Genomic DNA, 22014 nt, shown 5'->3' on the forward strand with positions numbered 1-22014 from the left:
AAAAGTTTGCCTTTGTGGTTGTTTTCTGTGTGATGGAGAGGAGCGGTGACTGGGATCAGGTCGTCTAGGTAACCCCTTTAAAGCTCAGAGGAAGTGTCAAGTCCATGTTAATAGAGTGGAAGTCTCCCCTCGTTAGCCTTTCCTTTGTATAGCCATTTGGTGTGTAATCAGAGCCTACTGGAGGGTGGTGAGAAGGCTGATTTAGTACTGATTGCCACAACCCAATAAAGGTTATTCCATTAGACTCAAACACGGAGTTCGGAGATGAGCATTGCTGTGCGATATTTCAATGAAATTGTGCGAAAATGTTCCTTTTAAGCATCTCTGCTGTTAGTGTAAGCAAACAAAAGAGATTGTGTCTAAGATGATCTAGGACATGCGCAGGCGTGCACAAACGCACATTCGAACGCCATTAAATATGCCGAAGCGGTCTCAAAGTTGTTCTCGTGCATCATCACGTATCTAGAGGCCCATTGTACGCATCTTTTCAAAGTGCCGCAGACATCAGACGCCATACCATCTGACTGTAAAAACAAACTCAGCTCACCCAGAGAGACAGGGACATCAGAGGGAGTTGAAAAGTTTATCAGAGCGCATTTTATATAACCCGGGCGGCTTTCAACACGGAGCGCGCTAAAACAACGACACCCTCGGCGAGTTTGAAGGTGAGGCGGTTCAGAGCTGTCCCGTGTCCGTGTGCGTGTTCCTATGCGTCTTTGATCTAGTGAGGGGCTGGGACCTTCCTTTTTCTCACATACAGCCAGAGGCGGGTTCGAGTTCCAGTCTGGATAGCAAAGTCCGCCCGATCCCGCGTCTGTCGTCAGGGCACCCGTGTTCAGACGCGCGTCTGTCGTGAGGCCTCGACCCGTCTTCCTGGGGTCTCCTTTGTAGTCTGTGAGAGCCACACTACCCCTCCCTCCCCCTCCCCCTCCCCCTCCCCCTCCCCCTCCCCCTCCCCCTCCCCCTCCCCCTCCCCCTCCCCCTCCCCCTCCCCCTCCCCCTCCCCCTCCCCCTCCCCCCCTCTCTCTCTCTCTCTCTCTCTCTCTCTCTCTCTCTCTCTCTCTCTCTCTCTCTCTCTCTCTCTCTCTCTCTCTCTCTCTCTCTCTCTCTCTCTCTCTCTCTCTCTCTCTCTCTCCCTCTCTCCCTCTCTCCCTCTCTCCCTCTCTCCCTCTCTCCCTCTCTCCCTCTCTCCCTCTCTCCCTCTCTCCCTCTCTCCCTCTCTCCCTCTCTCTCTCTCTGTGTGTGTGTGTCTGTCCTACTCTCCTCGTCTCCCACTCTCTCCTCTTAAGCACCATCGCTAACTTTCATCTCCACTGAGTCGTAGCCATTGCTTGTCGAACACACACCAAAAACCCACGGGGCGTTCAAGCCACTTCCCAGGACAGGAAATGGTTTTTAATGGAGGTGGCTAAAGCTAGAGTTTTAAGGCAACGCTGAGAACTGGTACAACTAAGAGAAGAGTCTCCAACAAACTAAACTCCACGAACAGCTATGGTTGCGAGGGCAGCAGTCTCCACAGACGCTACGATCCTTATCCTTCCGACACTACAAAAGTTCCTCAAAAAGTTTGGACGTCATTGTTTTATATTTGACATTTTAGGTATGTAACAGAAGCGTTTATATAGTTGAGCAGATTTCCCACAAACCGACTTAGAGTTTGCTCAACGAACAGGTGTGGAGTTGATGACTAAAACTATAATAGTTATCGAAACAAAGGACTAACAGCCCATCCTCTGCATGAACCATGGGGACAGGCAGATTGGGAGTGCAACAAGTACATTAACAGTTGACAGTGAATGGTAATTTTGGGCCCTGGCAGTTTCTAGTGTACTTTGACAGAAAAACCATTGTCGTAATGGTGCTAGTGAGTGCATTTTCGTACCTGTGATGACCAACTTGAAGCTCCCCCAGTAGTTGGTTCTTGAACCACGTGTCGAAGTCCACATTGTCGAAGAGCTCGTACGCCGCCAATCCTACCGCATTGTACACTGTGGCCACACACACACGCGCGCACGCAAACACACAAGAAGGAGATGACACACCAGTATTATTCCAGTCACTGTAGAGCTGATAATCGTCCCTCTCTCTCTCTAGTTTGAAGTCGACCAGGTGTTGCTGTGAGTGAATGACTCGATCTTATCTGTTCGTCATAGCCAGCTCTGTTCTTATCTGATGAGCTACCGTTTTACCCGGTGCGGTAATCACCTCACATGCCATGTTGAAACACGTTGTTGGGTCAAGTGTTGATCTGGAACGCAACTCTCTGGGTTAGCAACACATTCTCACAGAGCACTAACAGAGGAACGGTTGAGGCCGCCCAAGACGGGCTTTTCGAAGGCTGCGACGGTCTTTCGGGAAGCACAGGCAGAGGGACGGACCAACACAGACGGAGAGATGACGAGGTGGTGATGGGGGGGGGGGGGTAAGCGGGCGAGAAAGAAGACGAGGATGCGAGACTGATCAGTGGGAGGAGGACGCTGATGAGGAGAGAGAGAGAGAGAGAGAGAAAGAGAGAGAGAATGAAAGGCAGAGAGAAAGCGAGTGGGAGAGAGCTTGAGCGAGCGACGGAGAAAGACAAGAGCAAGGAGAGGGGTCAGCCAAATGATCCCATTAGTGACAGCCGGCCGGGGCTGTGGAGTGCTAACGAGCATTGAGGGAGAGCCCTGCGGGGGGAGAGAGAGGGCAAGCGCGCTGCGTCCTCACACGGACAAAGGAGATGGAGGAAGACCGCCGCCACCGCCGCAGCTCCCTGTAGACCCGGGGGAGGACACGACCAACGGTTAGAAGGTCAAAAGGAGAGCGCGAGGAGGAGGGGAACGGAGGGAGAGAAAAGGAGAGACGGGCAGCGGTGAGAGACAAGGACGGGGGGGCAGACGAAGAGCTCCTCTGGGGTGTAATCAGAGGGCGGTGAGGGGGAGAGAGACAGAGACAGAGAGAAAGAGAGAGAGTGAGACGTCCCTCCCTTTCACACAGACCAACGGGGGGCTGTTGGGTGCCCTGGCACTGTAGGAAGGAGAGGATCCATCTGGCCGGGCGCATGATGCAACGTGAGTCAGCGCTTTGCGAGTGCCGACCGAGGCATTCCGGCACGTTCCTGCCATCACAGCCCAGACGCCCTCGCAAGTTCTCTCTGAGCGTGCTCACCTGCATCCTTCATCAGTAACTGGACAGGGTCCTCCACATTCGTTGGGCCTACAGTGCAAAACACAGAACACACACAGTCACGCACTGACAGGTTAGTCCAATGAAGCTGCATGCTCGGTCCTGTCAATCCAACATAGACCTTTTTATATAGGAAATATAGGAAAAATGACAGTGAACGACTCGCAGACACTGACAGCTTCATCTTTTCACCCGTCACATAGAAATATCCTGTCTGGCAAGCATAAGCCTTTGACAAACCTTTTTTTCTATTGTTGAAACACTCTTTGGCTTTCCAATTGATGTTGTCTTCTCAGCCAACATAGAATTATCCAATCGGTTGCTGGCCACGCTCCGACAGATCTCATTTCCCAGAATGACCCAGAACAAACAGGCTGTGTGTTTCTGTGTGTGTGTGTGTTTCTGTGCGTGTGTGTCTCTAATGACCGACCTTGTAGGTTCTGCACCATCTCCAGCAAAACAGGGGTCAGCGTCTGGCTGTAGTTGTGGAAGATGTCCAGGAACAACACTTCGGTGCACGGCTGGCGAGAAACAAAAGCACGAGTACGTCACGTCAACAAAGGGCCGACCGTGCCTCCGGCCCTGTCCACCGACACCAAATCAACACGCTACAGGAACGGCCGGGCAGGTAGCGCTCGAGGACAGCGCGCGGGGGGCCGTGCGCGTGTATTGCGCTTGCGTGCGTGCGGCTGAAGCAGGGACACGGGGTTTTCGAAAGGCAACAGGCGTCGTTACGAAGGCCGCTGCTGGTTGTCTGGCTTCATTAAATCAGGCAAAATAGGCCTGGTGGGTGTCTGACCTGGAGGGAGTACGGCCACGTCACGCCTAACAACACACAGGGGGATGGCATCGTCCATAATCAGATGCCAATATGGGTGAAACGAAAAGGCCACCAGGACAGGCAGAATGACAATCAACAGAAGACAAATGCGCACACACACACACACACAGAGAGATAGGGGGGAGATAAAAAAAAAAAAGGGAGGAACACATTGAAATAGAGAGAGAGAAACGGGGAGTCTGTTTCACTCCCATCAGATCCATGTTATTTGTCCATAGGGGTTCAGGGAGTGTGAACGAGCGCTTTCAAGACAAACGATCCACGAACAAAATGCCTACAAACGAGTTTTGCGCAACCTGATTACGGTGTAGGCAGCCTGACGACTACACAATTCCAATCCCTTTCAACGAAGAGAACATCACTTTGTGTTAGAATACTGTTCTCTTTTTGCAAGGGGGATACTAGTGCCCTGGATGGCAGCTGCCAAACATCTTTGCAAAACGCTAACAATCATTTAGAGGAAATATCCTCGAGCTATCTACGGTGGCCAGCTATCGCATGCAGCCGGTGGATTTATCCTTAAGACAGTTTCTCAGCTATTATAGTAAAAGAAGCTGTTTCACAGGTTCAGTGTCGTTTCCTCTGCCTCCAGGGAACAGTGAGAGCAGTTCCTCTTGGAGACAGATAAATTTATGGGGTTGTTTTCTCACCGCAACTTCAGCGGAACGGCTGTCGCGCTGTGTGCGGTTGCTGTTGTAAACAGACTGACGCGGGAGAGGCAATGGTGCGTGCGAGTTTCAACTGAGAGCATAGATCACCGAGCTCTGTTTGAGGCACACGCACAGAGTGAGAGTCTTTGTGTGTGCGCGCATGTGTGGGATAGAGCAAGCAAGGGAGAACTATTTTAAAAAGAGAGAACAACAAAAGTTAACTCACCCTCAGACTGTACTTCCAAGAGTCCCCCCCTGTCTCTTCAACAGCTTTGAAAAAAGTACAGAAAAGGCAGAGAAGGCCATAAAATATAAAAAATAAAAAGAGAATAAACTTAGACAACACATTCGTCAAAGTAGCTGCGCTTGTGAGAGGATAGTAATTCATTTAAAAACACATTACAGAATGCTCAAGCTTTTGTCTCCCCACATTACAATTCAATGAGAGAACCACACAGGAATGTAACAAGTCACAGCCATGAAGTCGTTCTGGAGATTCACACAACCAATAACCAGCGAGCTCCCAGCAGAATCTCAGATGATTTCAAAGCAAACACAGGCAAACACACACACACCCCAACGCACTTAAAGCTTCAAGATGACACACTGCTCTGTTCCTAATAGAGAACATAGGCACCGCACTCCAAATATGAGCCATTTGTGTCCCGTTACTTAGGAGTGATCCGGTGCGGAGCGGGGAGCCCACCACGGTCAAAGGCTTGGTGACAAGGGATAAGAATTCACCCTGGGTAACTAAATGGAACCTACTAAATGGATCCTAACAGACTCTGCGAAGGAATGAATGTGTGTGGTATTTGGATAAGTGTGCACGTATGTGTGTGTTGCGGGGGCGTGTATGTACACGTGTGTGTGCGTGTTTCCCGAGCGTACCGAAGCTCTCCGGGTCCTCCTCCCACATGGTCACTTCCTCCTTGGTCAGCAGGAAGTAGTGGGAGACCAGGCGGCGTCCGATTTCGGTCAGGGTGGCGTGTGTAAAGAACGCCGTCTTGATCTTGTGAGCCTCGAGACTTTCTGCTTTACTGTCTGACACGCAGATCGACAGGACACACAGATCGTCAGAGAGAGAGAGAGAGAGGAGAGAGGAGAGAGAGATAGAGAGAGATAGATCTATCAAACAGTGAGATGGCTGTTGTGTACTTTGTTTCAGACAGTTGTCAATTTCAGTGCTACTTTCATAAGTGAGGAGAGAGCGAAACAAAAAGAGCGAGAGAGAGGAATATACAGCGTCCCGAAAGGCTGGCTTGATGAACAAAGATTCCATCGGGCACATTTAACAAGAAACCACAGGCCTCTGAGGGCCGTGATCAAACTGTGTGCGCGTGCGCATTCAGAGGACAATTCAGACGAAAGCATCCCATGGGAAAACTGTGACTGCGTCAAATAAAACCAAACTTTTCACCGTGACTTTCCTAAAGGGATTGTTAGCGACTGCATTCGAGTTCCCTCACTCTCTTCAAGGTTTTTTTTTTCCCGTCCCCTCCCTCTCTGTTCCTATTCTACGACGGAATGAATCCTCCATCACGTCCCCTCTTCGACCGTCTCTCTCTCCCCCCCCCCCCCCGCCCCACCCACCCTACCCCACCCCCACGCACCCTCTATGTTTTTGGCCGGCTTGTAGGCGTCGTTCTTCACGATCATCTTCATCAGGTTCATGCATTGGACGGTGAAGCGCTCGAAAGCCACGCCCTCGCCCGCGGGCGTGAACACGTAGCTGACGGCGAACTCCAGCGAGCGCTGGATGAGGGGGATGAACGGGCACGGGTGGCACTCCAGGAAGTCCAGCAGCTACGGCGGAGGGATCGTCGAGAGGGAGAGACACAGAGAGAAAGAGAGAGACTTAGACATTTAACCATGACCAGCCCCAGCAACCACGCCATTGCATCAAGTGACCCTACTCTTCTGTGTCTTCCCATACTACCAACTTGGCCCGCCCAAATAAATAGTTCAAGCGGGCGTGATCTCTTCTGTTCCTGTGTACCCGAGTCCCCCTATAAAGAGCGACACTGAAAACCCGAGCCTCATACAGAATGCCTGCAGCACCTGGAACAGGCTTGGTAGCCTGGAACACTGGCTAAAAAATATGTCTAACAGTTTCATCCTGGTTACAGAACAGAGCATTCCCCCCCCCCCCCCCCCCCCCCACCGTAGGGGAGTGGGGGACACCTAGCGTCTCGACTTACCACCTTAGTGTAGAGGATGATGGTCTTCTCCAGCTTCTCTCTGCATGAGCTCTCTGGACCCAAGTGTCGACCTAGGAAGGGGGGAGGGGGGGGGGGAATAATATAATACAATGTTAACAGATCCATGAGATGCCTGTGATGGAGCACAGGCAGTTGGGTGCATTAGGGTTTTACAATTAGCATCCATCACCCTCCTGTTCTATATTCACCCCAGCTCTCTACCACACCCAAACACACTTTACTATTAGCATCCATCACCCTCCTGTTCCATACTCAGTCCAGCTTTCTACGGCACCCAAACGCACTTAGAATGAACTCCATTCGACTTATCATCAATTTCTTACACACACCATCTCTCTCTCACACACACACACGTTCAAGTTGTTCTCATAAAGTCTACAAAGTACAAACGATTGTGACTGGGATTTGAATAACGCACTCAGCACATCTCCCTTCAGCTCTAACGTTCGGCTCTATAAAAACATTGGCAGATGCTGGGACCAATTAAAACGCCCCCTGGTGTTTATAGTTAGACCCTGGATGCAGTCCAGTGCTGGTTGAATCCCCCCCCCCCCCCATCCCCAAGAGAGAACCGTCAGTCTCACAGGGGTGGATGGATACTGATTTCCCCTTGATGGAGGAGGGGTCCGGGGTTTTGTTCCTAGACCGACAAATTCAGAGACAAATATGCAAATAAGCAGTAAGACCGACAGGCTGAGAGAGAAAGCCTGTAGATTGTAGGAAGAGACAGGCAGATAATAATAGGGCATTTCAAACTGACAGGTAACCCAGAAGCTGAGAAACAGAAAGGGCCGAAAATAGCCTGGCCCTGAAGCAGCGGGCGCCTTATCTACGGCCATGCGGGTCCATCGCTTTTTCTCGCCGGTACATTGGAAGTGTTTGCCATCAACCCCGTCCAAAATACCAAGCGGCCCTATCTCCCCTGACCACCAACACCCCCACAACTCGCTCAGCACTGCTCATTGCCCCAGAGAACGGTAAGACATATTAAGATGATAGCGGCGCATGATAGCTATAATGATATTTCTGTCCACTGCCTAAGGCTGGGAGATTAATTCCTGGTTGCGGCAACAAAGCATCATCAACGGCGGGGCGTAATCATTGCAGGGCATTAGCAGGAGGAGGAAACGGAGAAATACTTACAGCATTCCAGGAACTGTTTTAACCGCTCAAAGACTGCATTCAGAAAGCCCTGGAGACAGGAGAGAAGTGGAATGGATGTCAGGAAAGAGGACGATAGTAATTGAATCTGTTTGACATCTTGGTGGTCACATCACTCATGACTGCCTCATCAGTATAAACAGTAGAAGTTGCGCTACTAAGGAAAGGAGAGTGTGTGCGTGTGTGTGCGTGTGTGGGTGGGGGAGGGGGTAATTAGCAAGTGAGTGATGGAGAGTCCCTGTGTTCAGCCCCTGAGACTCACACCGAGAACATGTTGGAAGATAAGCACCTTAAGGGAGAGGGGAGCAGAGAAGGAAAGAGAAAAAGGGAGGGAAGGGGGGGGGGGGGAGAAGGGAGAAGAGAGAAGAGGAGACCATGATGAAGGGTATGGTCAATGAGAGGAAAAGGGTGGGGGGCAAGGAGAGGTGGAAAAAAAATGAAAAAAAGACTTGCTACGTCTCCGAAGTAACTGGAGTTTGGGAGTTTGAGAGGGGTGAGGAGGGGACAAGGGAGGTTATCGCGGGAAAAGCGCATTCTGGGGAGAGTTAATGAGTGTCGTCTTGCCTCTGTTAGCTATGCGCGTGTGTATATTTGTGTACAGCTAGAGGCTGGGGGAATCACTGACTCATCACACAGGCACACACACCCAGAATTGGCCAGTCAGAAACATGAAGCTGTCACATACAAATCACTCAAACGCTGAAGAACGCCCAAACACCCCCGAAAGCATGGTCCATAACCTTTCCTGAAAAAGATGCCCTGCGTGAACCACTGTCACTGGAAGGCATAGCCTTTTAGACTAAATAAGCTAGCAATGACACAGGATCCAACAGTAACCTTCATCTAAAATAACCTATAGTATACCATAACTCTTTCAACCTATACCTTCCTGTCCAGACCACATCAACAGGCTTTTTGCTTGAGTTCCCTTCAGATTAGTGTCAGACCAGCAGATACATTCTGAGCGGCAAAGTCTTTCCGTGTATCACCTTTGCAACAAAACTGTCAGACCTGGATTAATCTCAAAATACAGTGAGCAGGAAAGAGCAAGAGAGAAAGAGCAAGAAAGGAAGAGAGGTTTAGAAATTCTCGTAAACTCGAAGGCATTACAAGTTTCCCTTCACTCTCCATCTTGTGCCCGTGTCTGTGTAGCCTCTGTGGGACGGACGATTTCCAAACAAGCGAGCCAAATTATGACCAGGCCCAAGGCTGTTGTGATGGCCACACGGCAAATACTACAACCAGGGAGATTTTAACAGGTGCTTGTTGCCATTCAGAGCTGTGGATCTGACAGCTAAATGCTAGCATACCGTAGCTGGGGTCTCGCAAATCTGCTAGGGGAGACAACTTTGACAGGTTATCTCAGTTCAACTAAAAGCAGGCGGAACTTTGGGGCTGAGATGAATAGTGCTCACAACATTATGGCTTGGCTAAAATTGACTTGTATTATAGTAATTGATCACATCCAATCACAAAGCCAGAGCATGATTGTTTTTAAAAGTGCTGCATGTGGAGCACTTGTCTAAATAGATAACCTATTCCCAAGCAGTCAACCACTTAATTCCCAGCAGATCTAAGGGCTTTTCCACCCAATCATAAATGTCATGACTAATGAATGTGCTCTCATATCTCAGAATCACTCATCTCTCCGGTTCGTCAATTTACATGACATTGTGAGTCACATCTTATGACCTGTTAAACTCCTTTTAACTTCCTTAATGCCCATGGCTAATTGGCTCCAGGTCACCTCCAAGGTTGACAGACACCCCTGGAATGAGACTTGAAAACCATATTTGATAGGATGTTAATGACACTGGGAGTTTGTAATTGTCCAGGCAAGGGCTTTTGAGTGTGACCTTAATTGAACCGTCAGTACACGAAGTATGAATTGCTAGCTAATGTTGCTGCCATTTCTGGCGAAGGAAAACACTGACAATGGCTAAAAAACAATTACCTACATTGTGGCTTTCCCATTGAGTCTAGCCATGGCTTATTTGCCAAGCAGTGAACTCCTTGTTCCAACACACTCACGCAACGCAAGCTATCATATCTAAGTATGATTCCAGGAATCTTCGTTTTTCTGTTTTTGTGGCTCAATTATCTCAATATCCAGGCACTATGTGAAGTTTAAAATCATTTTTCATATTTCTCAGAAGCCAAAGACGTGCAGTGCTGGGAATGAGTGTTTCAATGAGCTGATTCAAGTCACACGAGTTGCATGAAAATAATTTTATGCAAAAATAAGGAGGATATTGATTGGATGAGACTACGGACGATACCGACTGGATAAAAGCGAGAGCCATACATTGCATGGTTAGTGTCTTTACCGTGTCCTTTGGGAAAATGTGTCCAAACTTTTGACGGGTACTGTATACCATAGGTTGGTAAACATGCCTGCAATTGAGTGTACATGCTAGATTTTAAAAGTATGTAGTTTATAAGAGGTAGAGGGGCTGTATGCTAACTTGCAATGTTAGCGTACTTATGTCGTCTGTAGTAGTTTGTTTCATCTGTAAATAAAACGCTTTGAAAGAAGCTGATTCAAACGTTCAAATGCCAACGTTGTCTTTCAGCACTGCAGGTAGAGATGTTAGTTCTGGCTCGCGAACAAATAAAGTGGATACTTTATCTTCACTGTAGTTTAGTACATTTTGTTATGTGTGTGATGCACAAGTTTACTGATGTGGATGCGCAGTACTCTCTCTAAACTAAAGAACCCCGCCGTCAGTCACACCTTCCTCTTTTACTCTGCCCCGTCCAAACAGTAACTCGAGGTACTGGCTCGGCTGCCCTCTAGGGAGGTGTTGCCACGGGGGCAGCGGTGATAGTTATAGACTGGGATGCAGACCCAGCACTTGCCCCTGGCGAGGATCTCGATACTACAGGGATTTGATTTCCATTGCTTTGCTAGAAATGAAACTTGCTTGCTTGACAACTTTTCAATTCAGCAACTCACAACTAACGCTGTCAGACCAGTTTAAATTAGCTTCTTACATTAGCTACATTAGGGTTTTCTTCATGGTTGAAAATGCTGGATAGCTAACTGATGGCAAGAAAATATAAAGGGGATACTTTTTTTAAATATAGATCCGTTAATGAATTATTGTGTTGTACTGACGATCCATGTGGTTGAGCAGTAATGTCTCTAAACAAACTGTGAAAAGGTTACACTTGAGGTCACAAGCTCCAATTAAGTAAACTAAATTTACTAAATTTTACTACTAAATTAAACATCGAATCAACTAACCGACATTTGAATCATCGGCTGCATCTCGGACACGAGCATCACAGGCACTGCCCTAGCCTATTGTGTGTCCAAACCTTTGACTGGTACTGTGCGCACGCACGCACAGTACCAGTAAAATAAATATTATATATTTATTTTACGCAGGTTTTGCAGTGTTCACAAAACAAATATATACAGCTTAATATGTGTTTATCTGTAAGACAATATTTGATGAGGTAGAAAAGAATAGGAAGGGACTTAAAATCATATTCCTTGAAAATATGGACTCTACTCTTCAGGTCACAGATGACAACTGGGTCAAGGGACTTATAGATTCAAGCTTTTGTAATGGCATACCCAGTCAGTCGACCATTTACCCAGTCAGTCGACTATTTCCGTGTGAATTTGGATTATTGTGCCGCGAGAAAATTCAATGACTGAGATACTGCCTCTTGGCAGGGGTAGACCTAATGTGACATACATCCTATCAAGGTTTCCAGAGTCTTTGGAAGTACCGCAAAGCAGCCCAACTGATGTCACACTTGATCTCCCTACATCAGGCGTCCAACTTTACTAGGGCTCTTTTAGCTGCAAGGAAGAAAATCCTGCCTCAATGGTGCAATATGTTTACATTTACATTTAGTCATTTAGCAGACGCTCTTATCCAGAGCGACTTACAGTAAGTACAGGGACATTCCCCCCTGAGGGCAAGTAGGGTGAAGTGCCTTTCCCAGGGACACAACATCATTTTGGCACGGCCGGGAATCGAACCAGCGACCTTCTGATTACTAGCCCGATTCTTTAACCGCTCAGCCACCTGACTCCCAATATGTATTGTAAAATAGTTAAAGCAGTTAATGCCCATGATTTTGGGATGAGATGTTTCAAAATCAGGTGTCTGAATACTGAGCAAGTGTCCACATACTTTTGGCCATTAATTGTTTACGTGCTTGTCCCTCCGCTCTTGGTGGAAGGACATGGGATGTCTTTCCACTGCTATGCCGATGACACGCAGCTTTACATCCAAACTGCCCAGAGCCCCTCAGCTGCCATGTCATGTCTCGCCGCCTGTCTTGGGGAGATAACGGCGTGGATGAGAAACAACTTTCTCCAGTAAAAAAATTGCAAAGCCGAAGCCCTGTCGTGGAGAGCCCTTCTTGTTGGCGCTCCACGGCAGGTTCAGTCATCCCCCACGACTCATCTCACCTTCGACAGTCAGGTCATACCCCTCTCCTCCGCAGTCACTAATCTAGGAGTTGGGTTTGACCCTCACCTGACCTTTGACGACCATATGAAAACACCTGTGCAAAACCTCCTTTTATCATCTCAAAAACATCTCCGAACTCCGCCCAACTTTAACCCTGTCAGATGCAGAGAAGCTCGTCCACGCCTTTATCTCCTCAAGACTGGACTACTGTAACTCACTCTTCACTGGGGTCACTGGCAAGAACATCCAGAAGCTGCAGTACATTCAAAACAGCGCTGCCAGGATCCTAGTGAGTCCGGAAATACGAGCACATAACACCCATTCTACACTCACTACACTGGCTCCCTGTCTCACTCCGTATTGACTGTCCTGACCGTCCTACTACTCACCCATAAATGCATAAATGGACATGCACCTCCCTACCTACGAGAACTCATCACTCCCCACACATCCAACCGCACCCTCAGATCCACAAACAGCTCGCTCCTCCGGGTCCCCAACACCAAGCTCCGCACCATGGGTGACCGGGCTTTTTGCACGGCATCGCCGCGCCTGTGGAATAGATTCCCTGACCACCTAAGGGCAACACAGACACTGGACTCTTTTAAGACTGGCCTAAAAGCCATTTTATTCAGAAAGGAGTTTCTTACTTTTTAAATGTATTTTATTTAGTTTGTTTTTAACTAGGTTTTACTATGTACTGTGGCACTCTGAGAGTGAGAATGTAGAGTGCGTTATAAATTAAATACATTATTATTATTATTGGTGTTACATATTCTCTTATCGATCTGCAATGTTGAAGGAGGGAGATGAAGCAAAGTAAGGGCCATTCCAGTCTGTAGTTAACTGATGGAGGTTTTATAAATCCACAGGCAGATTTGAGAAGCAGACGCTTTCACATATTAAATATTAACAGTAACACATTTTTACTATTGATTTACAAGCAAAACACAGGCTAACCAATTCTTTTTTTTTTTTTTTTACCTGCCAACCATAAAATATGTTTCATAATTACAGGAAAACAAGGCCCTAATCAATCTTTCATATGACTGGTAAAGCCCCTACATATCAGTCCTTTTATTTCTTTTATTAAGAGCATTAAGAGGTAACAGAGAGGCAATTAATTACTTTGGTGACTCAGAGGACCGACAGACATAAATCACATCATCCAAGGGTCAAAATATACACTGCCGCCTTAAATTTTCCCCTTAAGTATGACACTTTATGCTTAATTTCTCCTTTGCTGAGGGACTTAAGGGTGTTGCACAGAATCCCTTAAAGTTTCCTCACATAAGGAAAAACTTAACTGCAATGAAAACGATTTTACATCAGTAAAATTTGACAGTTTCTATGAAGACGGTGAAGTTGTATTATGGGGGGAAAAAAACATGATAAAGTGTTTATCATGCCTAATGTTGCACAATAAGCCAAGTTTCTCTTCAAATGCTGAAAAAGGTTACCTTGTCAGAGCCGCAGGTAATAATATTAGCTAGATAATTAGCTAATTGTAGCACTAGCTATATAGTAGGGTTGCATACGTTATACATTCTTATTCATGAATGAGCGAAGCAAGTTCAGGCATGGCACTCGGGCAGCTGTGGAGTTACATATTGAAACACAGTGAAACTACTGTGCTCTCTCCCTCTCGCCCTTGACATTTTAAATTGAATGTTTCTGAAAAGAGAACAAGGAGTTCCTTCAAACGACCTGTAATGTTCCCTCAACAGATGACTTCCCTAATGAAATCCCCACCACATTGAATGTTTAATGGGTGAATTAAAGACTGAGATAGCTGAGCATTTTGTGACATCACAAGAAGCTTTTTGGAGAACTGTCCAATCATGCTGGGATCATCAGGTTTTGCACAAACTTGTGGAGTCCTTGCCAGCTCAAGTACACGCTATCATTAAAGCAAAAGGGGAACCTACCAAGTATTCAAATTCTGAAGACTTCCTCACAAATCACAAATTGATAGGCTGATATTATCATTTGTAATAAAAAGAAATGTATTACATTCGAAACCAATGCAAAATGGAAGTATTTGACTAGTGGTCTCAGACTAATGAACCTGGCTGTGGATAAAGAAGATACAGAGGGGATATAGAGGAAAACATGTATAAAAATTTCAGAAGACCCAAATGTATTGTGTGCCAATTATTCCATTACCTCTGAGGCAAGAGAGGGAATAATAACAATGATGACATTGGCTGTACAGCTATATACACTGTCATTCAAAACCATAATGTGATGTATCAAGATATTCCAGGAAGGCCAGCTGGTGGCTTGATGGAAAATATATTTGACCTATATCACTATATGGCTCCAGCAGTCAGTAACTGTAAATAACCATAGTGTGATGATTTGTGGCCTTCCTGAAATGACTCCATATTGATTCTCAATACTTACCATCACTTCCAAGTTCTGCTGGGGCTCCTGGAATCCATGGACTGTGAGCTTCCGGAGAACTGTCAGGAGGAAGACGTACACAACATGTGCGTTCATCAATTTAGATGTACAGTATTTGTGCATGAGTGGATGATATTTGTGTATACTATTTTCATTGGGCATGGGAATCTCCTACAAATGTATGAATGAACAAATGTGTATGTGGTGTTGTTGACAGGGGCCGAGATAAGTTGATTGTGTACAAAAAAAACACCTATTCCAGAGGATGTGGAAATGGGAGGTCAACATAGATAGCAATAAAACAGGAGGCAAAATTGAAAGACCTAATAACAGGCACTGTACACTTGTGTAACCGTAAGATTTGTTTTGGATTGTGTGCAAACTCCTTTGTTAGGTTACAATAAAAGCAACTTTGATTCATTCAAATATCCCTCAACTTCAGTGACAGTTAGTGTTTTGTACTTTGTTTCAAACACTTGCTTTTTCAGAATTGTTTTATTTTCCAGACAGGCTATAACCCTAGACTGATACAGTGCAATTTAACATTATTTGACTCAAGACACTGCGATTCAAAATAATATGATGCTGGACAATTCAATATGGACAAATGGCACTGCTGTTTTACTTTTAGTTCTTTTTTTAGTTCTAAAGCAGAAGTGCAATATGCCGTAACTACTGCCACTAGACGGATGTACTTTACACTTTGAGCAGGTAGGCTGACTCAGTTGTGATCAGAAAGCAGTGGTGCGGTTTCTACATGAATAATACAAAAATAACCTAGTATTTATGTTAATTGTGCTCCCTGTGTACTTTTTACGGCATATTTAGCTAATTGCATGCGTCCTGTCAAATTGTCTCTCTTGGCAAATGTGAAGCGTCGCCAAACATTTGATTTGCAGCAATAAGGTGGAACGTGTGGCTCCTTGTCCTCCAAGATATTCTGTCATCTCATTCTCGAGAATTTGAGAAACCATTTAGAGATAAGGAATCAGTCAATTATTGGTTGCAACCATCTGGTCACAATTCTACATTATAAAGACCTAGGAAGACTAAGAATTATATATAAATACATTGGATTTTACCGATGCAAAGACGTTAGAAACGATGCACCTTGAGTTAATTCCAGATTGTATTCAGTGTACACCTTTTTCAATTAAGCAATCACATTGTGAATTTTTATGGCAGTACACTGGTGTTTTGCTGAATCTTACCATCTTTAATATAAAATGACTACCTGAATGGCATTAGCTTTGGGACCTTATTTTCTGCACTGTTAAATAGTTAATGTTTTTAATCCTCTCGATATTTTGCATATCGAGGGGTAGTTCCTGTAGTCTGTCATACAGCACGAGGGACAGATGAAATCAAGTAGATCCAAGGTCGTAAATCTCACCAGTTCTTAGAAATAATCAGTTACAGGATTAGGACTCAACACTAGAATAGACGTCAGTCCTCGGGTCAACAGTAACGTAATGGACCGTTGTTGACCCGTGACCTACGGATCAGCCCCCGCACTTCGGCATGCATGTGAACTGCGGATCTATTGCAAAGTTTAACCACAACAGTGTCAAATACAGTTGTACTTCCGCTGTTACTTTAAGTAATAATTCCCTAAATCTCGATACAGAGTTGCAGTGAAAAGATAAGACTGCACAGATGCCAATAATACAATTCAAATAAATGAAGAGCAGTTATATATTGGTCTAATTTTTTGCGGATGCGAAACATGTTACGATCCGCAAGTCAAAATGATCCGTGAGTAAAAACTGCGGTTCGGATCGAGTTTTGCGTTCCATTGCACCACTAGTCAACAGGTGTTTGGACGGGGCACCTTTCAGTGACAGCAGCGTCCTCTCCAGGGAGCCCAGGGCGGCCGCCTCGTCCCGTGGCGTGGCGTAGACGTGCTGCAGGAAGCAGTCAGTGTGGTGGCTCCACAGCGAGCAGGCGAAGCTGTAGATACCCGACGCCAGCTGTAACAGAGGAGGAACCCTGATCACTGTCAGCACATAATTCACTAACATGCAAAAGGCACACAGACGTAAACGTCATCGCGTGTGCACTGGACCTATTCGCACACAGTCATGCACGGGAGGAGGGGGATGGAGGACTGAGGGGCGTGTCATTGGGCCAAACATGTTATCCATTCCCCTCCCCATTACATCTGCCTGGACCCTAATTAACTGAACAGACGCTTTTCTAAATAGCTACAGTCCTTAATGGAGGAACAACTAAACCATTTTTCACAGTGGAATTTTGGCAGAACATTTGGGGCTTTCACTTAGAAATACAGTTGCCAAAAACCTCTCCATTAGGCGTACATTGTTGCTACGTGAGACCATCACTTAGCTGTAAAATGGCACATTATTTTGAATAAAAAATTGCCTTAAGTGCTGGACCGTTGTATCCTAAACCTTTATCCATCCAGTGGTGTAGTACAAGGAACACGGACACACTGTACAACCCCTTTTCTTAAATTAGCTTTAAGAGTGTTCCTGCATCTTTGAGTTGCCACTACAGTACACCACAGCCCTGGACAAAAAGGGCACCGTCAAGAGGACAAAGTCAGTCAAAATCAGTAAATTACAACCAGGAAGGATTTTATGTAGCCCTCAGTTATGTTCTTGGGAACTCTACCCATCTAGCCATTCGTCAAACGTCATCTTGGTCCTTTATCAGTTAACACTACCTTTTGCCCCAGGCCCTATATGCCAAATCTAGATAGATTGACACGGTAGGGCAGTGTGCAAAGTTATGTACGTATTTAAAATAAAATTAATCACAAACTCTTACAAATCCTAAAGAGACACCTTGGTCCTCCATCTTTTGAGGCTTCTCCAGTCATCTCGCGTCTGCTTCGAGTCCCTGTTTATCTCGCCGACGACACCTCGACAATTCAAACAAGGATCTTCCTTCTCGTTCATCTTTAAAATGTCACCGCTATTTATCATTCAGAATGGAGCAGCTGCAGTAACATTAAATGGGCTTTTTGTGCTCCTTTTTCAAAATTTAATGCTCAGGGCATATGAAATTGACACATTATACACAATGTGGCACTCAATTTATCAGACAAGCTTCTCCCATGTGCTTTGTGGACATGTGATGAATAACAGACTCAATTCTTCTTCAGTTACCAGATTTGATTGCTTCATTTGCATAATTCCTATGAGCGCCATCCATTCTTTCCACCCATCCAATCTCAAGACGCTATAGGGCCTATAGCGTCTTCGCTTGTTACTGCCTATACTATAGGCTATAATTGAAAAGTGAGTAGACCCATAGGGAACAACACAAACACTGTCAGCACAAGCAAAATCATATTATGCACTTTGATGTTAACTGCGGAAAGTTCAAATGACTTAACCCAGTGAAACTTTAAGAATTCTTTGAGATTGTCGCCATTTGTAGTTCTTGATGGATGAAACATGAAAGGATTTCAAACCAGCTCCTCACCGAAGCAATTCCGTACTTTCTTCAGTTGTACAAATACAAAGGCACCCAAGAAAGTCCTGTTTGTGTTTGAGTGCGTGCATGCGTGTGTGTGTGTGTATGCTTTGTGCTAGGTTAACAGGGGGTGTTTTATCCAGATAGCCTGGCTGTTTGTCAAGGTGGGCTCCCTATTTCTATTCCTCTGTAATCATTCGCTGAAACAGTGATGAAAAGGGGAAAAGGGTTGGGGTCTCTTTCTCACCTCATATCATCATATCACCGCAAACAGCCTATGAAAGATTAGAAGAGAAATAGTGGGAAAAGAGAATAATTTTGATAACGGAAGAAGGGAGAAATGCAAAACTGGGATTGAGAAAGAATGAAAGAGGGGCCAGAATGGGCTTGTGTTATCCCTGCATTTGAATGAAGGCAGGTCTGTCTAATCAAAAAAAAAATGGAATTTGATATGAAAGACATCCATTTCTCCTCTCTGAAGGTAAGAAGCCTCATTATTCAAATGACGCTTGCACAGACGAAAGCCTTTAATACTTTATAAGAGCCCCCCTCCCTCTTCTCTCTGTCTCGTCGCGGCACCCCACCCCACCCCCCCCCCCCTTCACTATTCCAGCCAACCGATTCTGTGTCTCTGGGCCTGCCATGCAGAGAGTAAATAAGCGATCCCTCTATACTTTGTGTAATCAAGCAGAAATCACATTCATTTAACCTTTAATCAGACCACTCTGTGGGTGGGTGAGTCTGTGCATGTGTGCAGTATGCAAGCTTGACTGTGTGAGTGCATTTCTAATGGCGTGTTTGTCGGCGTGCTCGTGTTTATTTGAGAGCAGGAGAGCGAGTGAGAATACAGTGTTCCGAAGGGCCTTAATCTCAATAACATTAGGTGCGTGTCAGCTACGCATGCATTCATAATATGAGAAGACAATTTGAGCTTGAATACAAAAGTCATTTCCATTGGTTAAGGGGGGGGGGGGGTGGCGGTTTGATGTGCTATCAAATTAAGTAGCACACCTTCATAAGACAATTGGAGGCATTTTTTTGTGTAACTTTGAAACTACATCCATTTCATCCGTTAAAACGTATTAAGGTATGTTGTACTTAGCTTAATGATTCGTCTTTCATTCCTTTTTTTTGTCTTTCATGGCTTAGGCTAATACTTTCCTAATGGTCTCATATTAAATGAATCCCATTATTACAAATGTATCCCCTATTTGATAATCAAATAGGTCATTACAGCAAATATGTGCCAGGAATGTCCAAAGGATGTTAGTATGATTTGATTTTTAGGCTCCTGAGTTCTCTGTTAAAGAGACAAATGCGGTGACAACTGTTGCTGTATACAGGAAGGGGAGATAATCAAGTTGAGTTCAAAGGATTGTAAGGTGTTGCTGATGACTAGAACATTTTGGGGGTTTGTTTGTGGTAGATTTGTTTGATTACTTTTTTAAGTTGGTCATCGAGCAAAAGACAGTTTGACCATTGGGTAGATGCCTTCTGGAGTTTTATGACTGCCTGACTTGGAGACTTCCAGTATGGGTGTTTTACTTCCTGGAGGGAAGACGCTTTGGAACAGTTGGTCTGAAGGACTATCGTTTCAACTCTGATTGTACTGAATTATTTTTTATTTTAGGGAGTGAGCCAATGACAGAAGAGACATGGGAGAGCTGCATGTCTGTATTGTAATCGTGGATGGACTAATGACCTTTGAGAACTGTGTGCTATAAAATGGTCTGTATGGTAGGATGTTCTTTGGGAGTTCAGGACCATCAGCTGAGTAGTGCTGATGTCTGCAGGATTGTCCGGTTCCACTCTAGAATGCTAGATGTAGCGTGTAATTGTCTTTGCGTTAGACGGAGCTGTATGGAGATCAGAACTTGTGAGATGCTGTTTGGGCGTGCGCTACTTCTGATCCCGTCCGATTCACGGCCAGGTGGTTTCGTGTTATTGTCTGATGTTTGTGTGTCGAAGATTGTCATGTCGGTGCAATGGTCGTTCTGTTTAATAAACTTGACTTTATAATTCAGTTTAACAATCGATTGAGTCTCCTTAAGTTCCACAACACAGCCCTTCGATCAACAAACTCCTTTTCGGAAAGGCACCTCAGTGCCACACTGAGGTGCCGAGTTCTGCTTTCTGAGCACCTTACGACAGCAATATAGGTCCCATCTCCCCATAAGTGGGTCTTCCTCAGATCCACGTTCGAATGCCCTTCATGGATCAAGAACAGGAACTCCTGGGTGGAGTGACACTGTAAACTCCCCAAACTTTAAAAACACTTCAAATGAATCTGCATGCACGCACTCAAGTGAGGAAAAAGAATTCAGCTGCATACACAACAAAAAGACATAAAATACTATCGTCAAGGGATATTTTCTTATTTTTTTTCTTCTTCAGTCAATCTGTCAATATAATGTGGATTGACATTTTACTATCGTCACCAGTCCATGTAATATGTTTTAAGAAGTGCTGATTTAAAGGTGTGTGTGTGTGTGTGGTATTCTCCACACTCCTTTGAGCAGAGTTGACTGAATAAAGGGAAAACAATTTCCTCCACTTGCATGGTACATCAAAACGATTCGCAACTTAGCACACAGAACTCACAGACCAAAGCTCTTTTGGGAGAGGAAGCCCATTTCCTCAAACCATTCCCAGTTTTTAGGGGATCAGATGGCTGAGCGGTTAGGGTGTAGGGCTAGTAATCAGAAGGTCGCTGGTTCGATTCCCGGCCGTGTCAAATGACGTTGTGTCCTTGGGCAAGGCACTTCACCCTACTTGCCTCGGGGGAATGTCCCTATACCTATTGTAAGTCGCTCTGGATAAGAGTGTCTGCTAAATGCCTAAATGGAAATGTTTACGAAACACCATGCAGAGGGACACAGCTCCATTACTGATATCGCTATCCATGATTGATAAGCAAAAGGCATTCAAATGCTGGTCCTCTCCTCTACACTTGCACATCTCCGTGACTGTGAAAGTGAACTACACCTGCAATAAACACTGTCCCCTCGCACACGACAATCATGTTATCCATTTCCAAGCAACACAGGCCCCCTGAATCAGAAAATAACAAAAAACTAAATTTGACAAAATATTATTCTCCACGATAAGAACTACATTCTCAAGACAAAGTGCATTTTTAGATTACACATAAAAAAATAAAAATACTGATCCAAGGGAGTTGCAAAGTTAGCATCTTATTGCTACATTCCTATCAAACTTTGTCCAGAGGCCAAACGTTTACAAAATGGGCATCCATCCTTCCAGCAAATGTCTAATCCCATTTTAGGCCTTGATCATATTTGTGGGACTGCTGGTCGCTCAGTGGCAGCTGCAGTTATGTACTGGGTCCAGGTGTTAAATACATAACTGAGTCAACATGACGACATTAGTCAGTCTTCACGGATTCCGATTTCTTAACCACAGAGTACAGTGGATGTGGTTTACTAATGGGTTTTCGGAGAACCTCTGCCAGAGCCACACAATGAACTGAAATCGTTGTTTCTGAGGCGCATCGTAATTTAAGGTGCTCTAACGAAATGCCACACGCAAAACTCTTCGAGAAAGTTCTCCAGAATGAATTCTGTATCAATTCTTTGTTTAAGTCACCGAAAATGAGAACCTTGGACTGTAACATGTTCAGATCAGGGATCCAAAGTGACGAGTCATACAGTCTCTGATGGGCATGCTTGTCTGGTTCA

General features: G+C 45.4%; 1 protein-coding gene across 2 annotated transcripts in view; it reads right to left on the reverse strand.

The window, feature by feature from the left end:
- Positions 1–22014, reverse strand: part of ipo11 (importin 11) — a 69111-nt gene that overhangs the window by 39725 nt on the left and 7372 nt on the right. For both annotated transcript variants that reach the window (XM_067231426.1, XM_067231427.1), the window contains exons 6-15: positions 16707–16845; positions 14876–14934; positions 8019–8067; positions 6855–6925; positions 6267–6459; positions 5545–5697; positions 4880–4923; positions 3593–3683; positions 3145–3192; positions 1883–1988 (exon numbers count right to left, since the gene is read on the reverse strand). In XM_067231426.1, coding sequence (XP_067087527.1) covers positions 1883–1988; positions 3145–3192; positions 3593–3683; positions 4880–4923; positions 5545–5697; positions 6267–6459; positions 6855–6925; positions 8019–8067; positions 14876–14934; positions 16707–16845 — 953 coding nt within the window. The remainder of the gene's footprint in view (positions 1–1882; positions 1989–3144; positions 3193–3592; positions 3684–4879; positions 4924–5544; positions 5698–6266; positions 6460–6854; positions 6926–8018; positions 8068–14875; positions 14935–16706; positions 16846–22014) is intronic.

Source organism: Osmerus mordax, chromosome 28 (assembly GCF_038355195.1).
Source record: "Osmerus mordax isolate fOsmMor3 chromosome 28, fOsmMor3.pri, whole genome shotgun sequence".
NCBI classification, from domain to species: domain Eukaryota; kingdom Metazoa; phylum Chordata; class Actinopteri; order Osmeriformes; family Osmeridae; genus Osmerus; species Osmerus mordax.